This window comes from Plecotus auritus (assembly GCF_963455305.1).
Source record: "Plecotus auritus genome assembly, chromosome: X".
Lineage (NCBI taxonomy): Eukaryota > Metazoa > Chordata > Mammalia > Chiroptera > Vespertilionidae > Plecotus > Plecotus auritus.
This window is the reverse complement of record NC_137784.1, coordinates 40,776,961-40,801,723: the sequence shown is the minus strand read 5'-3', so window position 1 is coordinate 40,801,723 and position 24,763 is coordinate 40,776,961. Positions and strand designations below refer to the sequence as shown.

Here is a 24,763-nt window from a genome sequence, read left to right as displayed (position 1 = left end):
GTTAGTTTCTTCTCTCGCAAACCCCCCAACTCCCAAAACCGCGGAATTGGAGGCACCTAAGACAGAACCGGCGGGGAAAGGAGTCAGGAAGGAGAGAACAGACCCTCTCAAGCCCCACTCATTGGGAAAAACCCGTGTTGCTGAAAACAGCGTCCTCACCTCCTTCTTTCTTTGGGCAGAGGCTGAAGGAACCCCAAATACAAGCAGCAGCGCCACTGCAATGGTTGCAGAGACACACCAAAGCCACGAACGCGCTGCCATGTTTGCTCCTCTCCCTCCTAGAAGCGAAACTTTCCTCTGGCTGGGTCGGCTGGTTGGGCGTGAGAACAAGCAAACCAGCCCCTTGGCCCTCCTCATTGGTCTAGCTCAGCCTTAGCTGTCGACCTCTCACATTACGTCACGGCGCTCTACTGTGAGACGCCCGCTAAAGACGGTTCACTTCTAATTGGTTTCCGTTAGCCAATAGAAAAAGGATAATCTGGAGGTTTTTCATTGGCCCGCTAGGATGCAGCCTCGCCCCTTTCATTTACGGAAAGACGCACTTCGCGGCTCTTCAAACACGCATGCGCAGTTGTGAGGCTTTGCGGCTTTTCAGAGTCCAAGATGGCTTAAGCTTGATAAAATGAGATTGTAGCAAAATTGGACCTAGCCATATGATTGATAGGATCTTAGTCCCTCATCCTACCACCAAATTACTTCAAATCAGAATAATAATTTTAAAAAGAAGGAAAGTGCCCCAGCGTTAAGCTATAATCAAGAGGTCACGGTTCTATTCCAGGTCTGGGCACACACCCAGGTTTGGGACTCGATACCTAGTGGGGGGAGGGCATTCAGGAGGCTGTCGATCAATGATTCTCATCATTTATGTTTCTATCTCTTTCTCCTTTCCTCTCTAAAATCAATTTACATATATATATATTAAATACATATATATATTATACATATACATATATATACATATATATATATTAAAAGCAGGCAAGCAAAAATATACTTAATATCACTGAGGGAGATTTTTAAAAGTAAACAAGTAAGTGCTTTTTGAATACCTTCTGTGTCCCAGGAACGTGCTGAACAGAGCGGACATCAAAGTCATTTTATTTATTTATTTATTTTTTAGTTCTTTTTTTAAATTTTTTTTTATTGTTTAAAGTATTACAAATAGTAGTACATATGTCTCCTTTTTTTCCCATTGACCTCCCCCCGGCCTCCCCTACCCCCCAGTACATGCCTTTACCTGCCCCCCTCCAGTGTCTTTTATCCGTTGGTTATGCTTATATGCATGCGTACAAGTCCTTTGGTTGATCTCTTACAGCCCCCCAACCTCCTCTGCCTTCCCGCTGTAGTTTGACAGTCTGTTCAATGCTTCTTTGCCTCTGTATCTATTCCCCCCCCCATTTCTTTCCTTTAAAAAATCTTGCCTCTGCAGAATAGAAATAAACATATAATAACAAAAAATGTTTGAGTCCCAATTTCAATGTCCAACAGTTCTGAGTCCCCGTTTCAATGTCATACAGTTCCTATGTGTACATGTCAGCAACGATATCTGGATGGTGGGCACATGGTGGCAATGCAGGTCCGACCCTCTCTGGTTTGGTCCTAGGCAACCTGCTGAGACACACAGCTGCTGACTGCTAGTGTGGCAAGGCGTCGTCAGCGTCTTCCATCTCCGGACTGTTTCTCCTCTTGTCTTCGTGGTTGGAGCAGACCTGTCAATTCCTCTCTGTTGCAGGAATCCACATGGTCTTGGAGTTGTTTTCTGAAAATATAAAAACATATTCTCGACTAAAAGTTAATAAAGGAATCTTTTCTATATAATTGATTTGGGATCCTTTTTATTTTTGCCCAAACGATTTTCCTTTGTCTTATTTAGACACCATGTGTGTTTTTCATGGGTGTCTTGCTGTTAGCATTACAAATGAAAATTAATTTTGTAAAGTAAAAATTTTCTAGATGTAATTTACTTATAGGATATTTTTCCTTACATGATATTACCCTACTATCCCCCCCTTTTTTTGATTAATGGAGGCTTTTGTAAATTTTATAATGCAGTCTTGATAACTTTAAATTTTAATTTTTTTGCACAAAAAATATGACTGCTTTAGGTTCTTTGCATGCTCAGGAATTTTACCATGAGATGAACTACCAATACAAATTTTAGTTACTACTTTAGGAACAGCTTTTTGTCCAGTACAATTAAATTTTCTTGTTTCTATTCCTTGTATGGTCTGACTCTTGGTGTCCAGCGAGTTTTTCTTGGTCTTTTGTTCTCCTGTGGCAGGAAGCTTACAAATGGCCCTTAAGGATTGTATTTCCCTACAGTCCTAACAGTAAGAACTTTAACTTTAAAAATGTAATGAATAAACAAAAAAATTTAAAATGACTTTGAATATTGAAAAGGGCCATTTGTAAGCTTCCTGCCACAGGAGAACAAAAGACCAAGAAAAACTCGCTGGACACCAAGAGTCCAGACCATACAAGGAATAGAAACTGTCCTACAGGGAACTCATACAACTCAACAAAAGGAAGATAAACAACCCAATCAAAAAATGGGCAACAACCTAAATAGATACTTTTGGAAAGAAGACAGAAGGAAGGCCAAGAGGCATATGAAAACCTGCTCCAAGTCACTAATCATCCGAGAGATGCATATCAAAACGACAATGAGGTACCACCTCACACCTGTCAGAATGGCAATCATCAACAAATCAACAAACGACAAGTGCTGGCGAGGATGCGGAGAAAAAGGTACCCTCGTGCACTGCTGGTGGGAATGCAGACTGGTGCAGCCACTGTGGAGAACAGTATGGAGTTTCCTCAAAAAACTAAAAATGGAACTCCCATTTGATCCAGTGATCCCACTTCTAGGAATATATCTCAATAAACTAGAAACACCAATTAGAAAGGACATATACACCCCTATGTTCATAGCAGCACAATTTACAATAGCTACGATTTGGAAACAGCCTAAGTGCCCATCAGCAGATGAGTGGATTGAAAAACTGTGGTACATCTACACAATGGAATACTATGCTGTGGTAAAAAAAGAAGGAGTTCTTACCATTTCCAATAGCATGGATGGAACTGGAGAGCATTATGCTAAGTGAAATAAACCAGGCAGAGAAAGATAAATATCACGCCGAGACCGGTTTGGCTCAGTGGATGGAGCGTCAGCCTGCGGACTGGGGGGTCCCGGATTCGATTCCGGTCGGGGGCATGTGCCTTGGTTGCGGGCACATCCCCGGTGGGGGGTGTGCAGGAGGCAGCTGATCGATGTTTCTCTCTCGTCGATGTTTCTGGCTCTCTGTCCCTCTCCCTTCCTCTCTGTGAAAAATCAATAAAATATATTTAAAAAAAAGATAAATATCACATGATCTCACTAATTTATGGAATATAATGAACAACATAAAGTGATGAACAAAAATAGATCCAGAGACAGAGAAACATCAATCAGACCATTAAACCTCAGAGGGAAGGTAGTGGAGGGTGGGGGTAAGGGGGAGAGATCAACCAAAGGACTTGTATGCATGCATAGAAGCCTAACCAATGGACACAGACAACAGGGGGGTGAGGGCATGAGGGGGGGCGGCTGGGGGGTAATGGGGGAATAAAGACACATATGTAATACCGTAGTCAATAAAGAAATTAAAAAAAAGAAACTGTCCTGAAGGCACCTGATTGCACATCTGCATTCCATCTACATTCCAAGCCTACCAGCTCAGCCTCCAGACCCACTGAAGGCAAGTTTCCCACCAGGAACAGTGTATAAGGAAGAAACTCCAGCTCCTGGGTGTTGCCATCATCTACCCAATGTCCCCTTGGCTCAGTGCTGTGCAGTCCTTCCCTTTGGATATCCCATCTCCCATCCCCTTTCCTTAAATAAATTCAATTTTCTTTTATCTCACTTATTACTTGAGGCATCAATAGGGACTTAAATTTTAGGTTATACAGAGAAAATGCCTTTTTAAATTTATTTTGTTTGGCAGATGGGTGCAAAACTAAGGTTGTAAGGAAGCACTTCTGTCTTTTTAAAGTTATTTGTGTCATAACTTTCATTAAACATCCAACTCCCCTATCTAAAACATAATAGAAACCCTACATAGCTGAAGAAGTTTCCATTTATTTGGCCCAGGTATGTTTATCATAGTGGGTTGTAAAACTGGGATGATTTTAATAGGGAATAATAATATATTCAAGAGGAAAACACTAACACAATAAAATCAACTGCCTGTAATTTAGATTTATTTTGATAATGTGGAACATCATCAGACTATTCTTTCAGGTTCTGCTGGGAAACTCAGGCATACAGAGGAAAATAGTGTCATTATGTTGAAGAGTCAAGAAGGTGAGTATGGAAAAGAAAATCGCTGGTTCTGCCGAAACCGGTTTGGCTCAGTGGATAGAGTGTCAGCCTGCGGACTGAAAGGTCCCAGGTTTGATTCCGGTCAAGGGCATGTACCTTGGTTGCGGGCACGTCCCCAGTGGGGGGTGTGCAGGAGGCAGCTGATCGATGTTTCTAACTCTCTATCCCTCTCCCTTCCTCTCTGTAAAAAATCAATAAAATATATTTTTAAAAAATCATTGGTTCTGAAGTGAAGAGATACTATCAAGCCCTGGCTGGTTTGGCTCAGTGGGTAGAACATCAGCCTACAGACTGAAGGGTCCCGGGTTCGTTTCTGGTCAAGGGCACATGCCCAGGTTGTGGGCTTGATCCCTAGTAGGGGGCGTGCAGGAAGCAGCCAATCAATGATTCTCTCTCATCATTGATGTTTCTATATCTCTCCCTCTCCAAAATCAATAAAAAAATATATTTTTAAAAAGAGTTGTAATCGAGAGATATTTTAAAAATTAAAAATGTTTACAGACGTTCAAAATAAGAAAAATACAATGAGACATCAGTATGATTCCATTTATATGAGGTTCTGGAAAAAGCAAACTCATAGGAAAAGAACAGATCAGTGGTTATCAGGTGCTGGAGGTTGGAAGAGGGGCCACACATATTTGTGATTTGAAACTTAATCGTTGGAGTGGTTACACACTCCTATGCATTGTCAAAACTTGCAGAACTGTACACCAAAACAGAGCAAGTTTTACTGCATGTAAATTTAACATATAAAAAGTAAGGTAAATTTTTAAAGTATACAAAGACATTTACTATCTCACTTGGCAAAATTCAGTAGAAGCTTTTATCAAGGCTGTGGGGAAACTGGCACCCTCATACATTGCTGGTGGGAATGCAAAGTGCTGCATCTATGAAAGGTAATTTGGCAATATCTAAAAAAAATTGCAATTGCATTTACCTTTTTTTTTTTAATCCTCACCTGGGGATATTTTTTCATTGATTTTTAGAGAGAGTGGAAGGGAGGGGGAGAGAAAGAGACAAAAGACCAGCGCCGGGAATTGAACCTGTAACAGAGGCACACACCCTTGACCCTAACTAAACCCAAGACCTTTCAGTCCCCGTGGGCCAACGCTCTATCCACTGAGCCAAACCAACCAGGGGTACATTTACCTTTTGATCCAGCAATTACACTTCTAGGAATCTACTCCAGTAATAAAAAAATATATGTGCACAGTTGTTTATTTCAGCACTATTTGTAATTGAAATATTCTTTTTTTTCTTTAACTACTGATGTAAATCCTGAATAACTATAATATTCCTCTTCCTAAAAACAACACCAATAATAATAATAATAATAATAATAATAATGCAGCTTCTGATGATCAAACTCTTCCTATGCATCAGACATGGTAAGAGGTTCTCTACGGGTAGTGTTATCTCAAACCGTCATGTCACCCCTCAAGATAATTATTATACTAAGTTTACAAACCAGGAATATAAGACTCATGTTCAAATTACTTTATTACTCAGTCAATATACACTGAGTGCCACTCTAAGCCATGTGTTGTACTAGATGCTGGGCACACAGCACTGAACAAGACAGCATAGTTCCTGCCCTCCTGAAGCTTATGGCCAAATTACAAGCTGATCACAAAGTGCAAAGTGTAGGTTGCTGTAGACTAGAGGGATAAAACAAGGTGTATTGCATGTGGTCTGTATCAGTATTCTTAATTTTTTATATCAGAGTCGCCTGAAGAGCTTGCAGTTTCCTACTGCATCCCTGTCTCTTCTTCTCAAAGTTTTTATTTCATAGGCCAGAGTGGAAGCCAGAAATCTGCCCCCATTCTTTTTGTTTTGTTTTTATTTTGTGGTAAAGTATCCTATATAATAAAAGGGTAATATGCAAATCAACCGAACGGCTGAATGACCGGTTGCTATGATGCGCCCTGACCACCAGGGGGCAGATGCTCAATGCAGGAGCTGCCCCCTGGTGGTCAGTGGGCTCCCACAGAAGGAGCACCTCTCAGCCAGAAGCCGGGTTCACTCTCCGGCCTCTGTGGCAGCACTAAGGATGTCTGACTGAAGCCGTGAGTCAGACATCCCCCGAGGGCTCCCGGACTGAGAAAGGGTGCAGGCCTGGCTGAGGGAACCCCACCCCCCCGAAGTGCATGAATATCGTGCACTGGGCCTCTAACAGATAATAAAAAATATTTACTACTTTAATATTTAACATGTTAAAAGTGTATGGTTGAATGGCATTAATACAGTCACGTTGTTGTGCAACAATTGGTACCCTCTATCTCCAGAACTTTTCATCATCCCAATCTGAAACTCCATGTAATCATTTCCCATTTCCTCCATCCGCCCTCCAGAAGCACGATGTTTACCCATGTTGTAGCCTGTACCATAATTCCCTTCCTCAATGAGGCTGAACACTATCCCATTGCATACATATAGCACTTTTGTTTTTCCATTCATTTGTTGATGGACACTTGGGTTGCTTCTGCCTTTTGTCTATTATGTGTTGTGAACCTGGGTGCACAAGGATCTGTTCAAGTAGAAATCTGTACTTTGACCAATAAACCAGGTAAATCTAATACAGGTAGGTCATAGGCCAGACTTTGAAATATGCTGATCTAGGGGTCAAGGAAAGCCTCTCTGAGAAGTTGACATTCACTCAAAGCATGAGTAAGAGTTGATCAGGTGAAGAAGAGGTAACGGCAATGACCCTGTTGACCTGGAAATATGAACTCTCATCCTCACCTGGAATACTGAGATGCTGGAATTGTCCCAAGAGCATTCATTAGCACGGAGGACTGTGATTGGATGCCATAACTTGGTTGAGTACCAGATTGCAAGTTTCTTGAAGGTAGAAACTACTTCTTAATCATCTTTGAACAGCTCTCAGCTATAGTACCAAATAACTCACTGCACTGAGTTGCTCACAGTATATTATGTGCTGGATACTTCCTCAAGAAGCTTGTGGCTTATCCTTCAAAAAAGTGCCCTTCTCACCCAGCCTGGGTTGCTCAGTGGTTGAGTGTCAACATATGAACCAGGAGGTTATGGTTCGATTTCCAGTCAGGGCACATGCTCAGGTTGCAGGTTCAATCCCCAGTGTGGGGCATGCGGGAGGCAGCTAATCATTTGTTCTTAATATATTTTTTATTGATTTCAGAGAGGAAGGGAGAGGGAGAGAAATATAGAAACATTAATGATGAGAGAGAATCATTGATTGGCTGCCTCATGCATGCACCCCACTGGGGATCCAGCCCGCAACCCTGGCATGTGCCCTTTTTTTAAAAAATATATTTTATTGCCGAAACCGGTTTGGCTCGGTGGATAGAGCGTCAGCCTGCGGACTGAAGGGTCCCAGGTTCGAGTCTGGTCAAGGGCATGTACCTTGGTTGCGGGCACATCCCCGGTGGGGGGTGTGCAGGAGGCAGCTGATCGATGTTTCTCTCTCATCGATGTTTCTAGCTCTCTATCCCTCTCTCTTCCTATCTGTAAAAAAATCAATGAAATATATTTTAAAAAAATATATTTTTATTGATCTCAGAGAGGAAGGGAGAGGGATAGAGAGTTAGAAACATCGATGAGAGAGAAACATCGATCAGCTGCCTCCTGCACACCCCCCACCGGGGATGTGCCCGCAACCAAGGTACATGCCCCTGACCGGAATCGAACCTGGGACCCTTGAGTCCACAGGCCGACACTCTATCCACTGAGCCAAACAGGTTAGGGCTCGGCATGTGCCCTTGACAGGAATCAAACCTGGGACCCTTCGGTCCACAGGTCTACGCTCTATCCACTGAGCCAAACCAGCTAGGACAGGCAGCCAATCTTGTTTCTCTTTCATCATGGATGTTTTCATTGCTCCCTCCCTCTTCCTTCCTCTCTAAAATCAATAAAAAATATATATTTTTAAAAAGTGCCCTTCTCAGAAATGGGAATGTGTCTGGAAGGACAAACCAGACAGAGCACAGACCAAGAGAAGTTGAGGACCCCATACTGCCTGGAATAAAGGAACTGTTCAGAGTGCGTTACAGACTATGAGAGAGCAAATAGGCGTGTCTTGTCTCTGCATGGAAGGATCCAGTGGCTCAGACTGACACGTGATCAGTGCTTTAACCAGGGAAAGGATCAGGAGAGAGAAGAGGACAAGGACACAGAGGAAATGGGAAGAGAAGAAGTTCTTTTTTAAAAAATATATTGTAATGATTTTACATAGATGAAGGGAGAGGTATAGAGAGTCAGAAATATCAATGAGAAACATAGATCAGCTGCCTCCCGCACGACCCCCACTAGAGATGAGCCTGCAATCAAGATACATGCCCTTAATCAGAATCGAACCCAGGACCCTTCAGTCTGAGGGCCAATGCTCTATCCACTGAGCCAAACCAGTTAGGGCAGAAAATTCTAACTTAAAGTTTTAAAGGCTCTTTCCCCTCTATTCCAGAGAGAGGGAGAGAGAGGGAGAGAGAGAGAGAGAGAGAGAGAGAGAGAGAGAGAGAGAGAGAGAGAGAGAGAGAGAGAGAGAGAGAGAGAATTAACTAAAATAGTCAGATACAATGAAATATTACTCAGCCTTTTAAAAGGAGGAAATCCTATAATTTACAACAGAATGGATGGACCTGGAAGACATTATGCCAAGGGATGTAAGCCAAGTACAGAAAGACAAATACTGCATGATGTCACTTACATGTGGAATCTTAAAAATTAAAGTTTATAGAAACCAAGAGTTTGGTGGTTATGGGGGGCTGAAGGGTGAGGGAAATGGGGCGATGTTGGTCAGAAGATATAAAGTTTCAGTTATCAGATGAATAAGTTCTGGAGATTTTAATAAACAACATGGTGACTACAGTCATTTTATTTTATTTTATTTTATTTTTTTAAATATATTTTTTATTGATTTTTTACAGAGAGGAAGGGAGAGGAATAGAGAGTTAGAAACATCGATGAGAGAGAAACACCGATCAGCTGCCTCCTGCACACCCCCTACTAGGGATGTGCCCGCAACCAAGGTACATGCCCTTGACCAGAATCAAACCAGGGACCCTTCAGTCCACAGGCCGACGCTCTATCCACTGAGCCAAACGTTAGAGCGTGACTACAGTTATTAATACTGTATTGTAGCCCTAGTCAGTTTGGCTCAGTGGATAGAGCATTGGCCTTCGAACTGAATGGTCCTAGGTTCAATTCCAGTCAAGGACACATGCCAAGGTTGTGGGCTTGATCCCCAGTAGGGGGCATGCAGGAGGCAGCCAGTCAAAGATTCTCTCTTATCCTGAAGTTTCTATCTCTCTCTCCCTTCCTCTCTGAAATAAATAAAAATATATTTTAAAAGTGTCTCTTTAGGTCCTTTGCCCATTTTTTGATTGGATTGTTTATCTTCCTTTTGTTAAGTTGTATGAATTCCCTGTAAATTTTGGAGATTAAACAGTAAGAAGTTTCCTCAAAAAACTAAAAATGGAACTCCTATTTGACCCAGTAATCTTACTTCTAGGAATATATCCCAAGAAACCAGAAACACCCATCAGAAAGGATATATGCACCCCTATGTTCATAGCAGCACAATTTACCAAAATATTCTGAAAACTACCTAAATGTTCAAATATAGGAGACTGATTGAGTATACCTTGGTACATAAATACCATGAAATATTTCAAAGCTGTAAAAAAAAGAATAAGGAAGAGTTGTGTAGATATGGATTTTTAAGATCTATTGTTAAATGAATAACCCAAAGTGCAAAGGAATATACATATTACGCTACATTTGTTTAAAATACAAGACGAAATAAGAAAATACATATGTATCTGCCCATTTATGAGAAAGGAAACAAAGAAAGGTTAAACAAGAAACTAATGATATTGGTTACCTATAGGAAGTGGAGGAAGTGAATTGGAATATTTAATAGAGGGAATGACATTTCTTTAAAATACACCAGTTTGTATAGTTTTGATTTTTGGAATAATGTTAGTATTTTTAAGTAATCAAAATATAAAGCCAGATCATTTGGTTTTGTAATAAAAATAAGTTCTGGAAATGGATGGTGGTGGTGTTTGCAACAATGTGAATATACTTAATGCCACTGGATTATACAATTAAAAATGGTTAAAGTGGTCAATTTAATGTTATGTATATTTTAGTACAATTAAAAAATGTTTTAGCCCTAACTCAGATGATTAAGTGTCATCCCCTGCACCTAAGGTACACCAGTTCAATTCTGGTTAGGGCACATGCCAAGGTTTGGGTGCCTATGGTGGGGGGGCAACCAATTAATGTTTTTCTCTCACATCAGTGTTTCTCTCTCTCTCTCTCTCTCTCTCTCTCTCTCTCTCTCTCTCTCTCTCTCTCTCCCCCTCTCCTTCTCCCTCTCCCTCTCCTCCTTCCCCCTTTTCCCTCTCTCTTACTCTTTCTAACAACCAATAAAAACATTTAAAAATAAATAAATTTAAAATTTTACAAATCTAATCAGTAAGAATGGGAAAATAACTTAAATCAAATACAAACAGAAAAAAGGGGAGCCTGATTATTTCAAATGAGAAACAACCACATTAAACAAAAAAACTAATTTGAATATGAACACACTACTTTGATTATATACCATTCATTACTCTAAAGAAAAAAAAAAGTAGAAGCAAATCTTGAACTCTACTAAGTAGGTTTATTTTTTAGTGACATGAGTGGAGCTATTCTGACAATATGTTGTGTGTAATATACACTGAGTGGCCAGATTATCATGATCTCTGAACACATAATTATCTGGCCACTCAGTGTATATCCTGTATAATAAAAGGATAATATGTAAATTGTCCCCTCGACCAGGAGTTCGACCAGCAGGCAGGCCGGCCAACCGCCCATGTCCCCTCCCCTTGGCCAGGCTGGCCGGCCCCCACCCATGCACAAATTCATGCACTGGGCCTCTAGTGTGTGTGTGTGTGTGTGTGTATATATATATATATATATATATATATATATATATATATATTGAGTGGCCAGATTATTATCTATTCAGAGATCATAATAATCTGGCCACTCAGTGTATGTAAAAACATTGACGTTGCTGAGAACCAGGATTCTCACTGTGGAAGAAGGGAGCTACAAATATGAAATGAGGAAAAGTAAAAAAGAACTTTTGGGGGTTGTACTGAAATTGGAGGTACATATTAGTATAAATTTATCATTCATAAGATATATTCCTAGCTCTATTCACTAAAAGGACTAGAAATTAATGACACTTTAATATCAATGAGCACACCTAGTGCCAAATCTAGGTTGCTAAATGCCATCCCTAAAAGAAACTAAGGGTCCTTAGAGAAATGGCTGATTCCAGTGCTGAGGGAAGAAAAGTACAAGATGAGCCTCGAACATCTTGTGTCAGAAAATAAAAAATTATGGAGACATCGAAAAAGACATACATACAAGCCAGCTGGAAGGGAATCCTACTGATCACATCTGGCATTATTGTTCATTGAAATAAATCAGAATGGATTATAACCTATTCGATTAATAAATCCATCTGATAATGAATAGAGAAGATAAATTTTATCTTTACAGTAGAACATACACCATTAAATATAGAAAGAATAATAGAAAATAACCTTTGCCTTAGCCAGTTTGTCTCAGTGGATAGAGCGTTGGCCTTTGGACTCAAGGGTTCCAGGTTCGATTCCGGTCAAGGGCACATGCCCGGGTTGAGGGCTCAATCCCCAGTAGGGGGCGTGCAGGAGGCAGCCAATCAATGATTCTCATCATTGATGTTTCTATCTCTCTCTCCCTTCCTCTTTGAAATAAAAACATATATAAAAAAAGAAAATAACCTTTTATGCAATTTTCAAACTAATAATCGATTTAGGCAAAAATCATCAATGGATACAAAAACTAGTGGGTGAAAGTTTGACAAAGAAAGAAAATTAAATAAAAACAAAAAAGGAAGTTTGATGAAGAACAGGATATTTACATATTTTCTATGTATTCTTCATGTTATCTTTTAATTACATGGGAAAAAATAGTAATTTTATAATGTAGGAACTTGAAGGCCACTCCTTCAGCCAAATTATTAAAGTTGGCATTACCAACCTAATATTACTTGCTTCCTATTAAGATGCCCTAAGAAGACACATCTGTTATGTAGCATTCCTCCCAGAGATACATAAACTGAATCTAATTATGAGGAAACATCAAGACATACAATTTGAGGGAACTTTTACAAAATAACTGTCTTGTACTCTTCAAAAATATGACAGAGCACAGACCTGTGAGGCATCAGAAGTTCAGTTACCAATCCTTGCACTTAGAATTACCTGATCTTGGTCTTTTAGAAGTCATTGAAGGATTTTTTTTACCACACTTACTTCATATGTAAAACTGCAAGAATAAAACTTAGTGAGAAATAAATTAATGCCATGAAAGACAAAGAAAGGCTGAGGAACTGTTCAATTTAATCACTGTGGTGTACTTGAAAGAAATTATTTAAATAAATAAAAACCAAAAATAAAGCTTAAAAAATAAAAAGTAAAAGGAGACTAAAGATACATGACAACTAAATTCAATACAAGGACCTGGATTGAATTCTGGATGGAAATATTGGAACAACTGGTAAAATTGGAATACAAGCTATACTAGTATTGTATAATTATGACAGTTTCTGAATTTGATAACTATACTGTGGTTATGTAAGAGAATATCTTATTTTTACAAAATGAACCCTGATGTATTAAAGGGTAAAGGCCATGCATGCATGTTATTCTCAAATTGTTCAGAAAAAAAGCAAATACACACACATATACACAGACACATATATTTATACAGGGTGCCCCCCAAAATGTATACACACTTTGAATAATTATTAATTCAAATGGGTTAATTCGGAAAAGAAAGAAACATCAATTGAACTATCAGCTGTTAAAGTGTGTACAGTATACAAGTGTGTACAGTATACATTTTGGGGACACCCTGTATATATATATGTATTCATGTATAAAAATGCCGAGAGAGAACACGTGGCAAAATATTAACAAGTTTTGTATCTTGGTAATGTGTATACAGGAATTCTTCCCCATCAATGTTTTACTATGAAAATTTCCAAACATAAAGGAAAAGTGGCTCTAGCCGGTGTGCTAATTGTTTAGAGCACCCGCCAGGGCACCCAGGGGTTTTTTGTTGGATTACGGGTCCTGTTTGGGACGCATGCGGGAGGCAACCAATATGTATCTACCTCCCTCCCTCCCACTTTCTCTAAAAAGCAATGGAAAAAATATCCTCGGGTGAGAATTAACAAAGAAGAAAAAATGAAAGAATTTTACGCTGAACACCCACCAAGATTCTACAATGAAGTTACGTTTGCTTCATCAAATATTTATCCACGAATTATGGATTCTTTTTACCGTTTTTGCAACTTTTCTCTAAATTTGAAATTGTTTCAAAAGTAAAAGTTAAATGACTTAGTATGTAGTAATAGGAGACAAAAAAATCAAAGTGAAGGAAGTTTGGGGGGAACTGAAAGAACTAGTGTGGAGCAAGATACAAGCTCAAGCCTCTGAAGCTGGTGCCTTTGATGACTCAGTAACATCAGTGCTTTAGCATTCCTCTATAGGGTCCTAAACCTGGCTTCAAGGTTGGGGGAGGGGTGTAACATAATTCATTTATAAAGCGTGAAACTACATTTCCCAAAAGGCCTTTATCTTTCCGTGTTTTGAAGAGGTTACAATTCTATAGGTTTTCACGGGTCTCGCGAGATTTCAGTAAATCTCATTAACGTGCCCTACTGAAAGCCATTTTGTTTTTCAGGTTTCTTCGCAAGGGTACTTGACTCAAAGTTCCAACAACCCGCAGCTGCAGTTGCTGTAGTGTAGTCTTCAGCTTCACGATGTTTCCGTTGGCCAAAAACGCGCTAAGTCGTTTCCCAGGTGAGCAAAAATTGTGATCAAATCATTTCCAAAGGGCCTTTTATCCATTTGTCCTCGTGGTCGCTTCTGCCCTTTCCCTCCACCTGCTTCCCGACCTTCTAAGTGCTTAGTCTCCGAACTAATTGGGAAGATATCCTTAGCATTAACTTAATCACCGATTGTTTCTGTTACTGGGGTTAAAGCCTAGCTCTGCTTTTTAATTATTCAGTAGTAACTTATGATTTCAAGGAAGAACACGTTTGGTGGACACCTCTTGTTCCTTAAGTAATTTTGTTAATTTTAGCTTTGGGGGCACATTTACCCCTCCTCCTCCCAAATAGAAGAGCCTCCTCTCCAGTTCCTGTAACCAAAATGGAGGAAGCGGTAAATCTAGGTCTTCATCTGGTTTCATCACAGGGAGACAATTTAAATGGTAGCCCCGCGGTTTTTGTTATTTGTAGATCATTTCTTATGTAAAAGTTAGGAGGGTACAGGGAAAATTTGAAACCTGCATCACGTATTTAGAATGCACTAGATTGGAGAGAGGAAAGTCATTTCCATGATTGATTTGCACTGAAGGTGACCTTGTGTAAAGTGAGTAGTTTTTTTGTTTTGTTTTTACAATGAAAGTGACCTTAAGCAATTATTTAGCTTTTTTTAGCCATGTTTTTATTTTCCGTTTATAGAGCTGTTGGAGGTATAACTAGGCTGTGTCCTGCACACTCAAGCAGCTTTGACAGTAACCAAAAAGTAGTTGTCCGACTTTTTTCGTAATCTAAAATGCCCACCTGTGATCTCTTTCACCTTGGGCAAAAAGCTGAACCTTATTTTCCTTCTTTGTAAAATAGGGGGTTAGTAAACAAAACCTACCTCATAAATTTCTTGAGGATTACATGAGATTACTAATAGGTGGTAACTAAACCATTTCTTGTCAGAGGAGAACTTTAAAGAAATCCTCTTTGGTGATTTGAATGTTGAGGTGTTGCAGAATTGTTTGATAATTTAATTTTTTTGCCCTTTGAGCTGGTAGGGCCTTGTAACTCAGGAAAAGGATGTCTTTTTTGCGGTTTTTTCCAATGTGGAATTCACAAACTCACTTTTTACTCTAGATCAGAATATATTATGAAATGTTTGTAAGTTTGCTCATACAAGTCGGATTAAAGGTGAAAAAGACATTAAGGCAGTTAAGAGAAGAAACCATTAAATCGGCAAGTAACTATCCAGAAATAACATATTGTATCATACAGAAACAATTATATTCTAAAGTGCTAGTGAATGGTCGAGATTCCCATTTCTTTTCTTTTTTTTAAAAAATATATTTTATTGATTTTTTACAGAGAGGGGGATAGAAAGTTAGAAACATCGATGAGAGAGAGACATCGATCAGCTGCCTCCTGCACACCTCCTACTGGGGATGTGCCCGCAACCAAGGTACGTGCCCTTGACCGGAATCGAACCTGGGACCCTTCAGTCCACAGACCGATGCTCTATCCACTGAGCCAAACCAGTCAGGGGAGATTCCCATTTCTTTAATATGCTTTCCATTAGTACATAAAAGTACCTTTTGAGGTTCTAAAACAATAAGGACCTACCACTTAGATTGGAGAGGAATTTAACAACAGCTGGGAATATGCATTTTCCAGTCTTGGCTCTTTCCCAAGCCCTACTAAAGTGCCTTCAGAGGCTGTTTGAAAACTCGTTCTACTAAAAGAATAGTAAAAGCGAAGTTTTAATGTGGTAATTCTGCTCAAAAACCTTTACCTCAACCCAAACAGTGACCCTCCATAATCCTTTTAGTTTTACCCCCTATTGCTTGTCTATGCACCTCATTTGTCCTTTAACCAAATTAACTAGTTTTCTAGTACACTGGGCTTTTCTCTCTGCCTTGTTTTTCAGATTCCCCTTTCCCACATCTACATAACTAAATCCTACCTGTTATTCATAGTGCTTAACTAACATTCTACTTCCTTGTATTATAGTGATTTGTGTCTACATGCCTAATATCCTCCTTTAAACCTGAGGACAGGATCTGTGTCTTACACATTTTCATATACCCCATTTCCTTTAGCATGGTAATGTATTCATTACTAATTATTTCAAAAATCAAGACTAGCTTTTGGAATTTTGGGGGGCAATTTTAAGGTCATGAACATTTAGTGTGCTTTAATTTGAAGCTCATTTTTAATTTATTTGCCCTTTTATGATGTTAAATTGTTGAGCACTGTGGAATAAACTTGAGTGAAAATTTGTAATAAATATTCAAATTAATGAATATGAGCCAAGTTTCAGTTGTGATACAAATACTAGTGTGTAAAGAATCTTATTGACATCACCTGTTCTTTGTATTTTCCCCAACTGTTTAATTGAGCAATCAATTTAATTTTTTATTATGCTTTTATTACTGACACTATTACATTTCCCCTCCCTTGCCCACCTCCGCCCAGACCCTGCCTCCCTTCACTCCCCCGTTTTATTATGAAAACTTTCAAACATATAGAAAAGTTGGAACAATTGTATGATAAACATCCACATATGCACAACATAGATTCTACAATTAACATTTTGCTATATTTGTTTTGTCATTTATCTATTCATCTGTCAATTCATCTTATTTCTGATGCCTTTCAAAGTAAGGTAATTTTAGCTACAATATGTTTTAACATTGTATTGAACTGCATAATACTATAGAGTTAACTTCCTTGGCTTTCCTGTTTGCCAGTATCAATTACATACATTCTCTTTTCCTGATAATTCATAGATATGCTTCTGTATATTTTTTCTTTAAGTTCGAAGCATTCAGCAAACAATGGCAAGGCAGATCCACCAGAAAAGGACACCTGATTTCCATGACAAATATGGCAATGCTATTTTAGCTAGTGGAGCCACTTTTTGTGTTGCTACATGGACATATGTAAGTACTGTTGATTGATAATTTCTGGTTTAGATATTTTTCATTTACATTTAGCTCATGTATATTTTCATATAGTAGAATACATTTCTAGTTAGGAGGGACTTTAGAGATTTTCTAATGTAATCACACCCACCCAGTACAGGAATTTCTCAATATTTAGCATTCACCCATCATCCTGTTCCTTTTTTGTATGTTTGTTAATTCTCAACCGAAGATATTTTTCCATTGATTTTTTTCCCATTGATTTTTTTTAAAGAGAGTGGAAAGGAGGGGACGAGACAGAGAGAGAGAAACATTGATGTGAGAAAGACACATCAACCGGTTGCCTCCCACAGGAACCCCGACAAGGACCAGAGATTGATCCTTCAACCGAGATATGTGCCCTTGGCCAGAATCAAACCTGGGACCCTTCAGTCCACGGGCTGACACTCTATCCACTGAACCAAACAGGCCAAGGCCATCATCTGTTCTTAACATTTCCAGTAACAAGTTGCTTACTGGATCATAAGGCAGCCCTTTCTGTGTTGTATACCTGTTTTATTTTTTTAAAATATTTTTATTGATTTTAAAGAAAGGGGAAGGGAGAGGGATAGAGAGAAACATCAATTACCTGCCTACTGCACACTCCCTACTGAGGATTGAGCTGGCAACCTGGGCATGTGCCCTGACTGGGAATAGAACCTATAATCTCTTCATAGATTGATGCTCAACCATTGAGCCACCCTAGCCAGGCACTGTATAGCTGTTTTAAAAGGATTGTATGTTGAGTTAAAATCTGCCTCCTGCATATTCTGCCAATCATTGCATTGCAACACAAGGATTCTGATCTTATTTCCATGTATTAACCATTAGATATTAGAAAAATTGCTATCATGTGTCCTGGATCTTCTCTTTCAGATTAAATACCCTTAGTTCTCTGTTATTTTTTTGTTATATGGTTTCCAGGGTTTTCACCATCTTGGGTCACCTTCCTTTACTGAATTAGTTATTCTTCTAAAATTCTTCCCTCAGAACTGAGTACAATATTTATGATGGATGAGATATAAAATTACTTGCTTTCAATATTTTAATTTTTTTTACATCATACATTTAACAACCTACTTACTAGTCACTGAACTTGCTGATTAAAAGTAGGAGTCTTGAAGTTATAATTAATATATAAGTTGATCTTATTTAATTTTATTGTTTGTTTTATTTTTTGCTTTTTTATTTGTTAATCTTCACCTGAGGATATTTTTCCATTGATTGTTAGAGTGGAAAGGAGGGGGAGAGACACAGGGAGAGAAACGATGTGAAAGAGAGACATTGACTGGTTGCTTCCCGCACACGCCCCAACCAGGACCTGGGATCAAGCTGCAACCGGTACGAGCCCTTAGTCTGTGGGCTGACACTTTATCCACTGAGCCAAACTGGCTAGGGCTTACTTTTATTTTTTTAAAATATATTTTTATTGATTTTTTTAGAGAGAGAGAGAGAGAGCAACATGGATGAGATTGGCTGCCTCCAGCACACCCCCTACTGGGGATAGAGCCCACAACTTGGGCAATGTGCTCTGACCTGGAATGGAACTGGTGGCCTCTTGGTGCATAGGATGACACTCAACCACCTCAGCCACACCAGCCTGGCTATATAAGTTGATTTGGCTCAGTGGATAGAGTGTCAGCCTGTAGACTGAAGGGTCCTGGGTCCGATTCTGGTCAAGGGCACATGCCCGGGTTGAGGGCTCAATCCCCAGTGTGGGGCGTGCAGGAGGCAGCCGATCAATGATTCTCATCATTGATGTTTATATCTCTCTCTCCCTCTCCCTTCCTCTCTGAAATCAATAAAAATTGATTGATAAAAATTATTTGCCTTAATAAACAAAGATACTTTAATGGGGGCCTTTTTCATTCTTGTTTTGATCTTCCCGAAATTGGATATACTATTAAAATGTGAGTGTACTTAATTAGAAGAAGAAACAGATGTTGAACAAATGTGTTATTGGGGCACTTTGGAGGTGAAGTCCTCCTTTATGAAGGGATATTATAGAAGTGGTCCTATGCAGCTAGTGGTTACTGTATTGGCTGATGCTGATACAGAACATTTCCTTCATATCAGGAAGTTCTATTGAACAGCACTCTCGATTCCAGTAATTACAGGCTGTTGTTGTTCCCCTATCCCAGTGGTCGGCAAACTCATTAGTCAACAGAGCAGCAAACTGATGTGGCTCGCGAGCCGCAGTTTGCCGACCACTGCTCTAGAGAATTAGTACAGCAATTAGAGGAGGGCACTACGTGACTACGTGGAGGGCACTATATCCCAATGAGTTTCTATTTGTTTTTCACTTACATAGCAGAATACCTTTGTCACTTTTAAGAAATAGTCCTTAAGGGAGAGTAGGCTCTGGTTTAAACATGTATAACTGATAGCGTTTTTTTAATTACAGACAGCAACACAAATTGGAATAGAATGGAACCTGTCCCCTGTTGGCAGAGTCACCCCAAAGGAATGGAGAGATTAGTAATCATCCCAGTTGGTGTGATAATGAATTATTTCAAAACCAACTCATAATTGATGGCAAGTGAAAGCACTGTGTGCCCATTAAAATATGGCATGATTGGAGAAATAAAGTACATTTGAAACCTTCATTGTAGGTTTGTTTCTTTTGTGAATGAAAGCAAGCTTGATCACTTTTCATTTATTTAACCTTTGTGTTAATAAAATAAAAATGCTATACAACTTCGTAAATGGCTTTTTTATATGAGGTAGTGTGAAAAGGAAAACTTGGCTATCACCTGGAAGTCAACTTTATAGTAAGCCGAAATTATAGTTGATGAATAAGTGATCACAGAATTATTTTAGGTCATCTTTGAGCTAAAATTTGATGTCCACATCTTGGTTATGCCTACTACTTTCTACCTCCTATTTGTATTTATATTTGGAATTTGCATTATTAATTCCTTTTCACTTCTGCCAAGAGAACTTAGGGTGCCACTGGACCAAAGATAAGAATGGTCTATCAAATGAACTCCTAGGAGGTCTGAAGACTAGCTAACTCCTTGGTTCCTGTGATACATTTACCTAAATTAGATCTTTTTTAAAATTTGTCTTTTTTCCCATTGATCCCCTCTATCCTGCTTAATGAGATTTTTAGATTTTCAGCATAATTATCTGAGATGTTTATGATATTTGAAAAAGGATCTGTCAAGTACAGTTTTTCACTTATCTACTATCAGTGACCTCTGCTGTTGGCTTTCTGTAACTATACCAACTTTTGGGTTTTGATCCTGAATTCATTATTACACTAGATTTTATATGTAACCTGTTAACTGAAGAAAACGTATTTACAACATGTGCTTTATTGCTTCTTGATCAAAGGCTGTAAAATAAGCCTCAGGAAGTAGTTTGTTGATATAGCTCAAGTAAGTAGAAAATTGAATTTCAGAAAATTGAAATTATATTAGCTAAATTAGAGATTTAAAAAATTAACTTATTTGATACTATTATTAGATAAGTGGCTTTTAGGAATCTCCAAATTTACTTGATGTAGATAAGGATTTACACTTAACCAAACATTTGAAATATTTTTATATGAAATACAGGCAGACCTTGGAGGTGCTGCATGTTCAGTTCCAAGCTACCACAATAAAGTGAAAAATATGAATTTTTTCGTTTCCCAGTGCACTTAAAAGGCATGTTTTCACTGTACTGAAGTCTATTAAGTGCCATAGCATTATGTCTAAAAAATAATGTACATATCTTTTTTTAAATATATGTTTATTGATTTCAGAGAAGAAAGGAGAGAGTGACAGAAATATCAGTGATGAGAGAGAATCATTGTTTGGCTTCCTGCACACTCCACACTTGGGGATTGAGCCTGCAACCCAGGCATGTGCCCTGAACAGGAATCAAACTGTGACCTCCTGGTACATAGGTTGATGCTTAAACACTGAGCCATGCTGGCCAGGCCAATGTACATACCTTTTTAAAAAAAAGTGTATTTTTATTGATTTCAGAGAGGAAGGGAAAGGAAGAGAAACATCAGTGATGAGAGAGAATCATTGGTTGCCTCCTGCATATCCCATATTAGGGATCGAGCCTGCAATCTGGGCATGTGCCCTTGACCAGAATGGAACCTGGGACCCTTCTGTCTGCAGGTCAGTACTCTATCCAGTTAGCCAAACCAGCTAGGGCTGTACATATCTTAATTTTAAAAATCTTTATTGCTGGCCTTGGTGAGGTAGCTCAGTTGGTTAGAGTGTCATCCTGATACACCAAGGTATTGGGTTTGATCCCCAATCAGGTCACATACAACAACCAACCAATGAATGCATAAATAAGTGGAACAACGTTTCTTTCTCCCTTCTCTCTAAAATTAAAAAAATAATTTAAAAATACTATAATAATAAAAGTGTAATATGCAAATCAACTGAACAACAGAACTACCTTCCGGATGACCACACTATGACACCCACTGGTGCCAGGTCAGCCAAGGCAGGTGCTATGCAATTGGTCAGGGGCCTGGCCATCGCCCCATGATTGCCCTGCAGAGGGAGGCCCAGGCCACCAACCGGTGGGTGGGCAGGGCTTACCTCTTTGGGGCGACTGATCGTGGGGCTCCCAGACTGTGAGAGGGCACAGGCTGGGCTGAGTGCCCACCCCCCACCCCCGCCGAGTGCACAAATTTCCGCACCGGGGCTCTAAGTAAAAGGCTAAGTGACTGACCATATGACTGACTGGCTGGTACATATGACACACACTGGCAATTTAAAAAAAATAAACGTTGACTCGCGCATGTGCAATACACATAGAGCCCTTGCTGGTGCCAATTGCATGTGTGTGTTTTGATCTGTCATTGTCGATTGTCAATTTGGTTGTTTCTGTTGACATTCTGAAGCTGAAAGAAAGCGGTGTCATGGACAGAATATGTCTGAAAACCAACTATTGGCACAACGTACCTCTGAAGCCGAAAGAAGCCAGCAAAAAGTTGAAAACAGACCTGACTTGTTAGCCAGGATTTTTAATATTAGGCTGAATGCTCTTTTAAATGATATATGTAAATTTGATTTATTTGGCAAAATAAGAGCTAAAATTCATGTCATAAATCACAAGGACAAACTCTAGACAGAGTAGGAATATTCCTACCTGAACCCATTTTCGAACATGGTCAGTTACATGTTGCTTTCTCTCGAGTTCAAAGAGTGTGTGATGCCCTAGCTCAGTGGTCGGCAAACTGTGGCTCACAAGCCACATGCGGCTCGCGAGCTGCTGTTTGCCGCTCTGTTGACTAATGAGTTTGCCGACCACTGACCTAGACTCTCGATTCCAATAATTACAGGCTGTTGTTCCTTGTGATTAAGCCCCTATCCCAGTGGTCGGCTAACTCAGTCAACAGAGCAGCAAACCACGGCTCGCGAGCCGCATGTGGCTCGTGAGCCACAGTCTGCCGACCACTGCCCTAGCTGGTTTGGCTTGGTGGATAGAGCGTCAGCCTGCAGACTGAAAGGTCCCAGGTTCTATTCCAGTCAAGGGCACATGCCGGAGTTGTGGGCTTGATCCCCAGTAGGGGGCGTGCAGGAGGCAGCCGATCAATGATTATCATCATTGATGTTTCTATCCTCTCTCCCTCTCCCTTCCTCTCTGAAATCAATAAAAAATATATTTTATTAAAAAAAAGAGTGTGCGACGTTGAAGTTGCAAATACTTCATCACAAGGGAAATTAGTCAAGCACTTTGAAAGTGTTTTTACTCTTAATGTCCTATGTATAGGACAGCCTTGGGCAAACTATGGCCCGCAGGCCGGATCCGGCTGTTCTATCCGGTTCTCTTGCTCTCCCCTCCACTCCTTTACATTGAATTTATATTAGTTCACACAAACACTCCATCCATGCTTTTGTTCCGGCCCTCCGGTCCAGTTTAAGAACCCATTGTGGCCCTCGAGTCAAAAAGTTTGCCCACCGAGGGGGGAGAAAAATGGCGGCGGAATAGACAGACGTGTTCCGAGCCTTGTCCCGGAGCAGAAAGAAAGAACAGCTGAGGGTCGCACTAGGAGTGTTTGTTGGCAAGTTGGGGGACAGCTGAACTCCAGAAGAAGGTGGGAGACTGCTAGACGGGGTTCCCCTGACCTGGCAGCTCCCACTGCGGCTGGGTCCCCTCCCGGAGCTGCGGGCTTGGACGTGGAGTCGCCGCCATCTGGAACCGGAAAGTGGAGCTTATCGGAAGCCAGAGAATCCACAACTGCGGCACCCACGGAACAGCTGCGAGCCCCAGAACAACGCTCCCCAATTGGCGCAAACACACGGGTTCAGAGGAGCTCTACACTCCACCACGGAAAGGTCAGATTTCGCCTAGGATAAGGTGAGGTCTCTGGTCCCAGCGCGAGAGAGGAACGCGCGTTTTGCGGGAGCTGGAGGACCAGGGAAGTCTGTGCCTAGAAAAATCGGTGGCTGCTGGGGCTGGCGTGATCTGTGAATGTGGAAGGGGGTCCTCAGAGCTGCTAACAGAAGGACTCTCTAAAAAGCAACCCATTTTGATCTGAAGTGCAGGGACACCCTAAGAATTTCAGGGGTGTGCTAGACTTACGCGCAGCCACGGAGTGCGCACACTTGGGCTTTTTCCTCTTGAAATTCTTGCTTCTGATTACTAAGCCCAATTCATAGGATCACCCAGTTGGGGACACCCTGGGAGACTGCAGGGGAAAGTTGTTTTTCTGGAACGTGGGGATCGGAGCGGGGAGTGACCATCGGAGAGCCAGCTCTGAGGCAGCCCACTCCCACAAACCGGTAGTGAGTGCCACAGGGAAAGAAGGCTCTAACACTCCCTAGAGAGGCCATAGATAAACCCGGAAGTCAATCCAGAAACACTGCCACCCAGGGGCTGAATCACAAATTGACTCTTGTGTAATCAAAAATAAAGGAATACGAATTAAGACACACCGCCTGCTTAAAATCAGGACTGGCTTACATCACTGAATAGCAGTGGAACGCAGGGAACTGCAATACTGTCCGGACTGAGAAACAGGCGTGCCAAACAGAACAACAGAGGAAGTGAATGACCTTCACTACTCCACATTTTATTTTTATTTTTTATTTTTTTATTTTCATTTTTTGCATCTTTTACTCAAGAAACTAATTTTTTTCCTCACTTGATTTTACCTTTTTAATTATTACATTTTTATTTTCAATCCGTATTATTACTACTGCTATTTTTTTTAAGTGTCATTTTATTTTCTCTTCATTTTGTTTTGGGATTAAAGTTCTACATTCTATTTTTATCTTTCCTTTAGCATCATTTTACTCTATCTCAAATCTACCTTTATGCCATCACTCTCTTCCTCACTTTTCCCTTTTCAGTGTCCTGTTTATCTTACCCCTTTCCTGCTTTAGATTTTCCCTATTCTTTCTGTTTACCCCCTTTTAAAATTTCACCCTACTTATATATCTAATCTCCAATCCCCTGCTCCAAGTCCATACACACCTCTCTCTTCGCTGTCTTAACTATCCAAAAAATTGTTTTTCTCTCTGCCCTTTTATTGTTGTTCGCTTGAATGTAGATTATATCGAATTTTTATGCTTTTTTGTGAGATTGTTTTGCTTATTCTTCTTTTGTTTATTTGTTTGTTTGTTTAGTGCTTCTGTTTTC

General features: G+C 40.0%; 2 protein-coding genes across 2 annotated transcripts in view; one reads left to right on the top strand and one right to left on the bottom strand.

The window, feature by feature from the left end:
- MAGT1 (magnesium transporter 1) overlaps positions 1-414 on the bottom strand; it is a 60,326-nt gene extending 59,912 nt beyond the window's left edge. Inside the window, exon 1 of the mRNA XM_080652820.1 lies at positions 160-414. Coding sequence (XP_080508946.1) covers positions 160-357 — 198 coding nt within the window. The 5' untranslated portion in view covers positions 358-414. The remainder of the gene's footprint in view (positions 1-159) is intronic.
- Positions 415-14,111: 13,697 nt separating this feature from the next.
- Positions 14,112-19,770, top strand: COX7B (cytochrome c oxidase subunit 7B). The gene is made up of 3 exons (XM_080652497.1): positions 14,112-14,253; positions 17,019-17,143; positions 19,569-19,770. Exons 1-3 carry the CDS (start codon positions 14,214-14,216, stop codon positions 19,641-19,643), a joined length of 240 nt encoding a protein of 79 aa, XP_080508623.1. The 5' UTR covers positions 14,112-14,213; the 3' UTR covers positions 19,644-19,770.
- The last annotated feature ends 4,993 nt before the right edge of the window (positions 19,771-24,763 follow it).

Bases quoted from the DNA above. Each gene is read 5' to 3' on its own strand.
- COX7B (XM_080652497.1), top strand. From the start codon at position 14,214: ATGTTTCCGTTGGCCAAAAACGCGCTAAGTCGTTTCCCAG. The intron at 14,254-17,018 runs GTGAGCAAAAAT...TTTTTCTTTAAG, and splicing joins CGCGCTAAGTCGTTTCCCAG to TTCGAAGCATTCAGCAAACA. The intron at 17,144-19,568 runs GTAAGTACTGTT...TTTTAATTACAG, and splicing joins GTGTTGCTACATGGACATAT to ACAGCAACACAAATTGGAAT.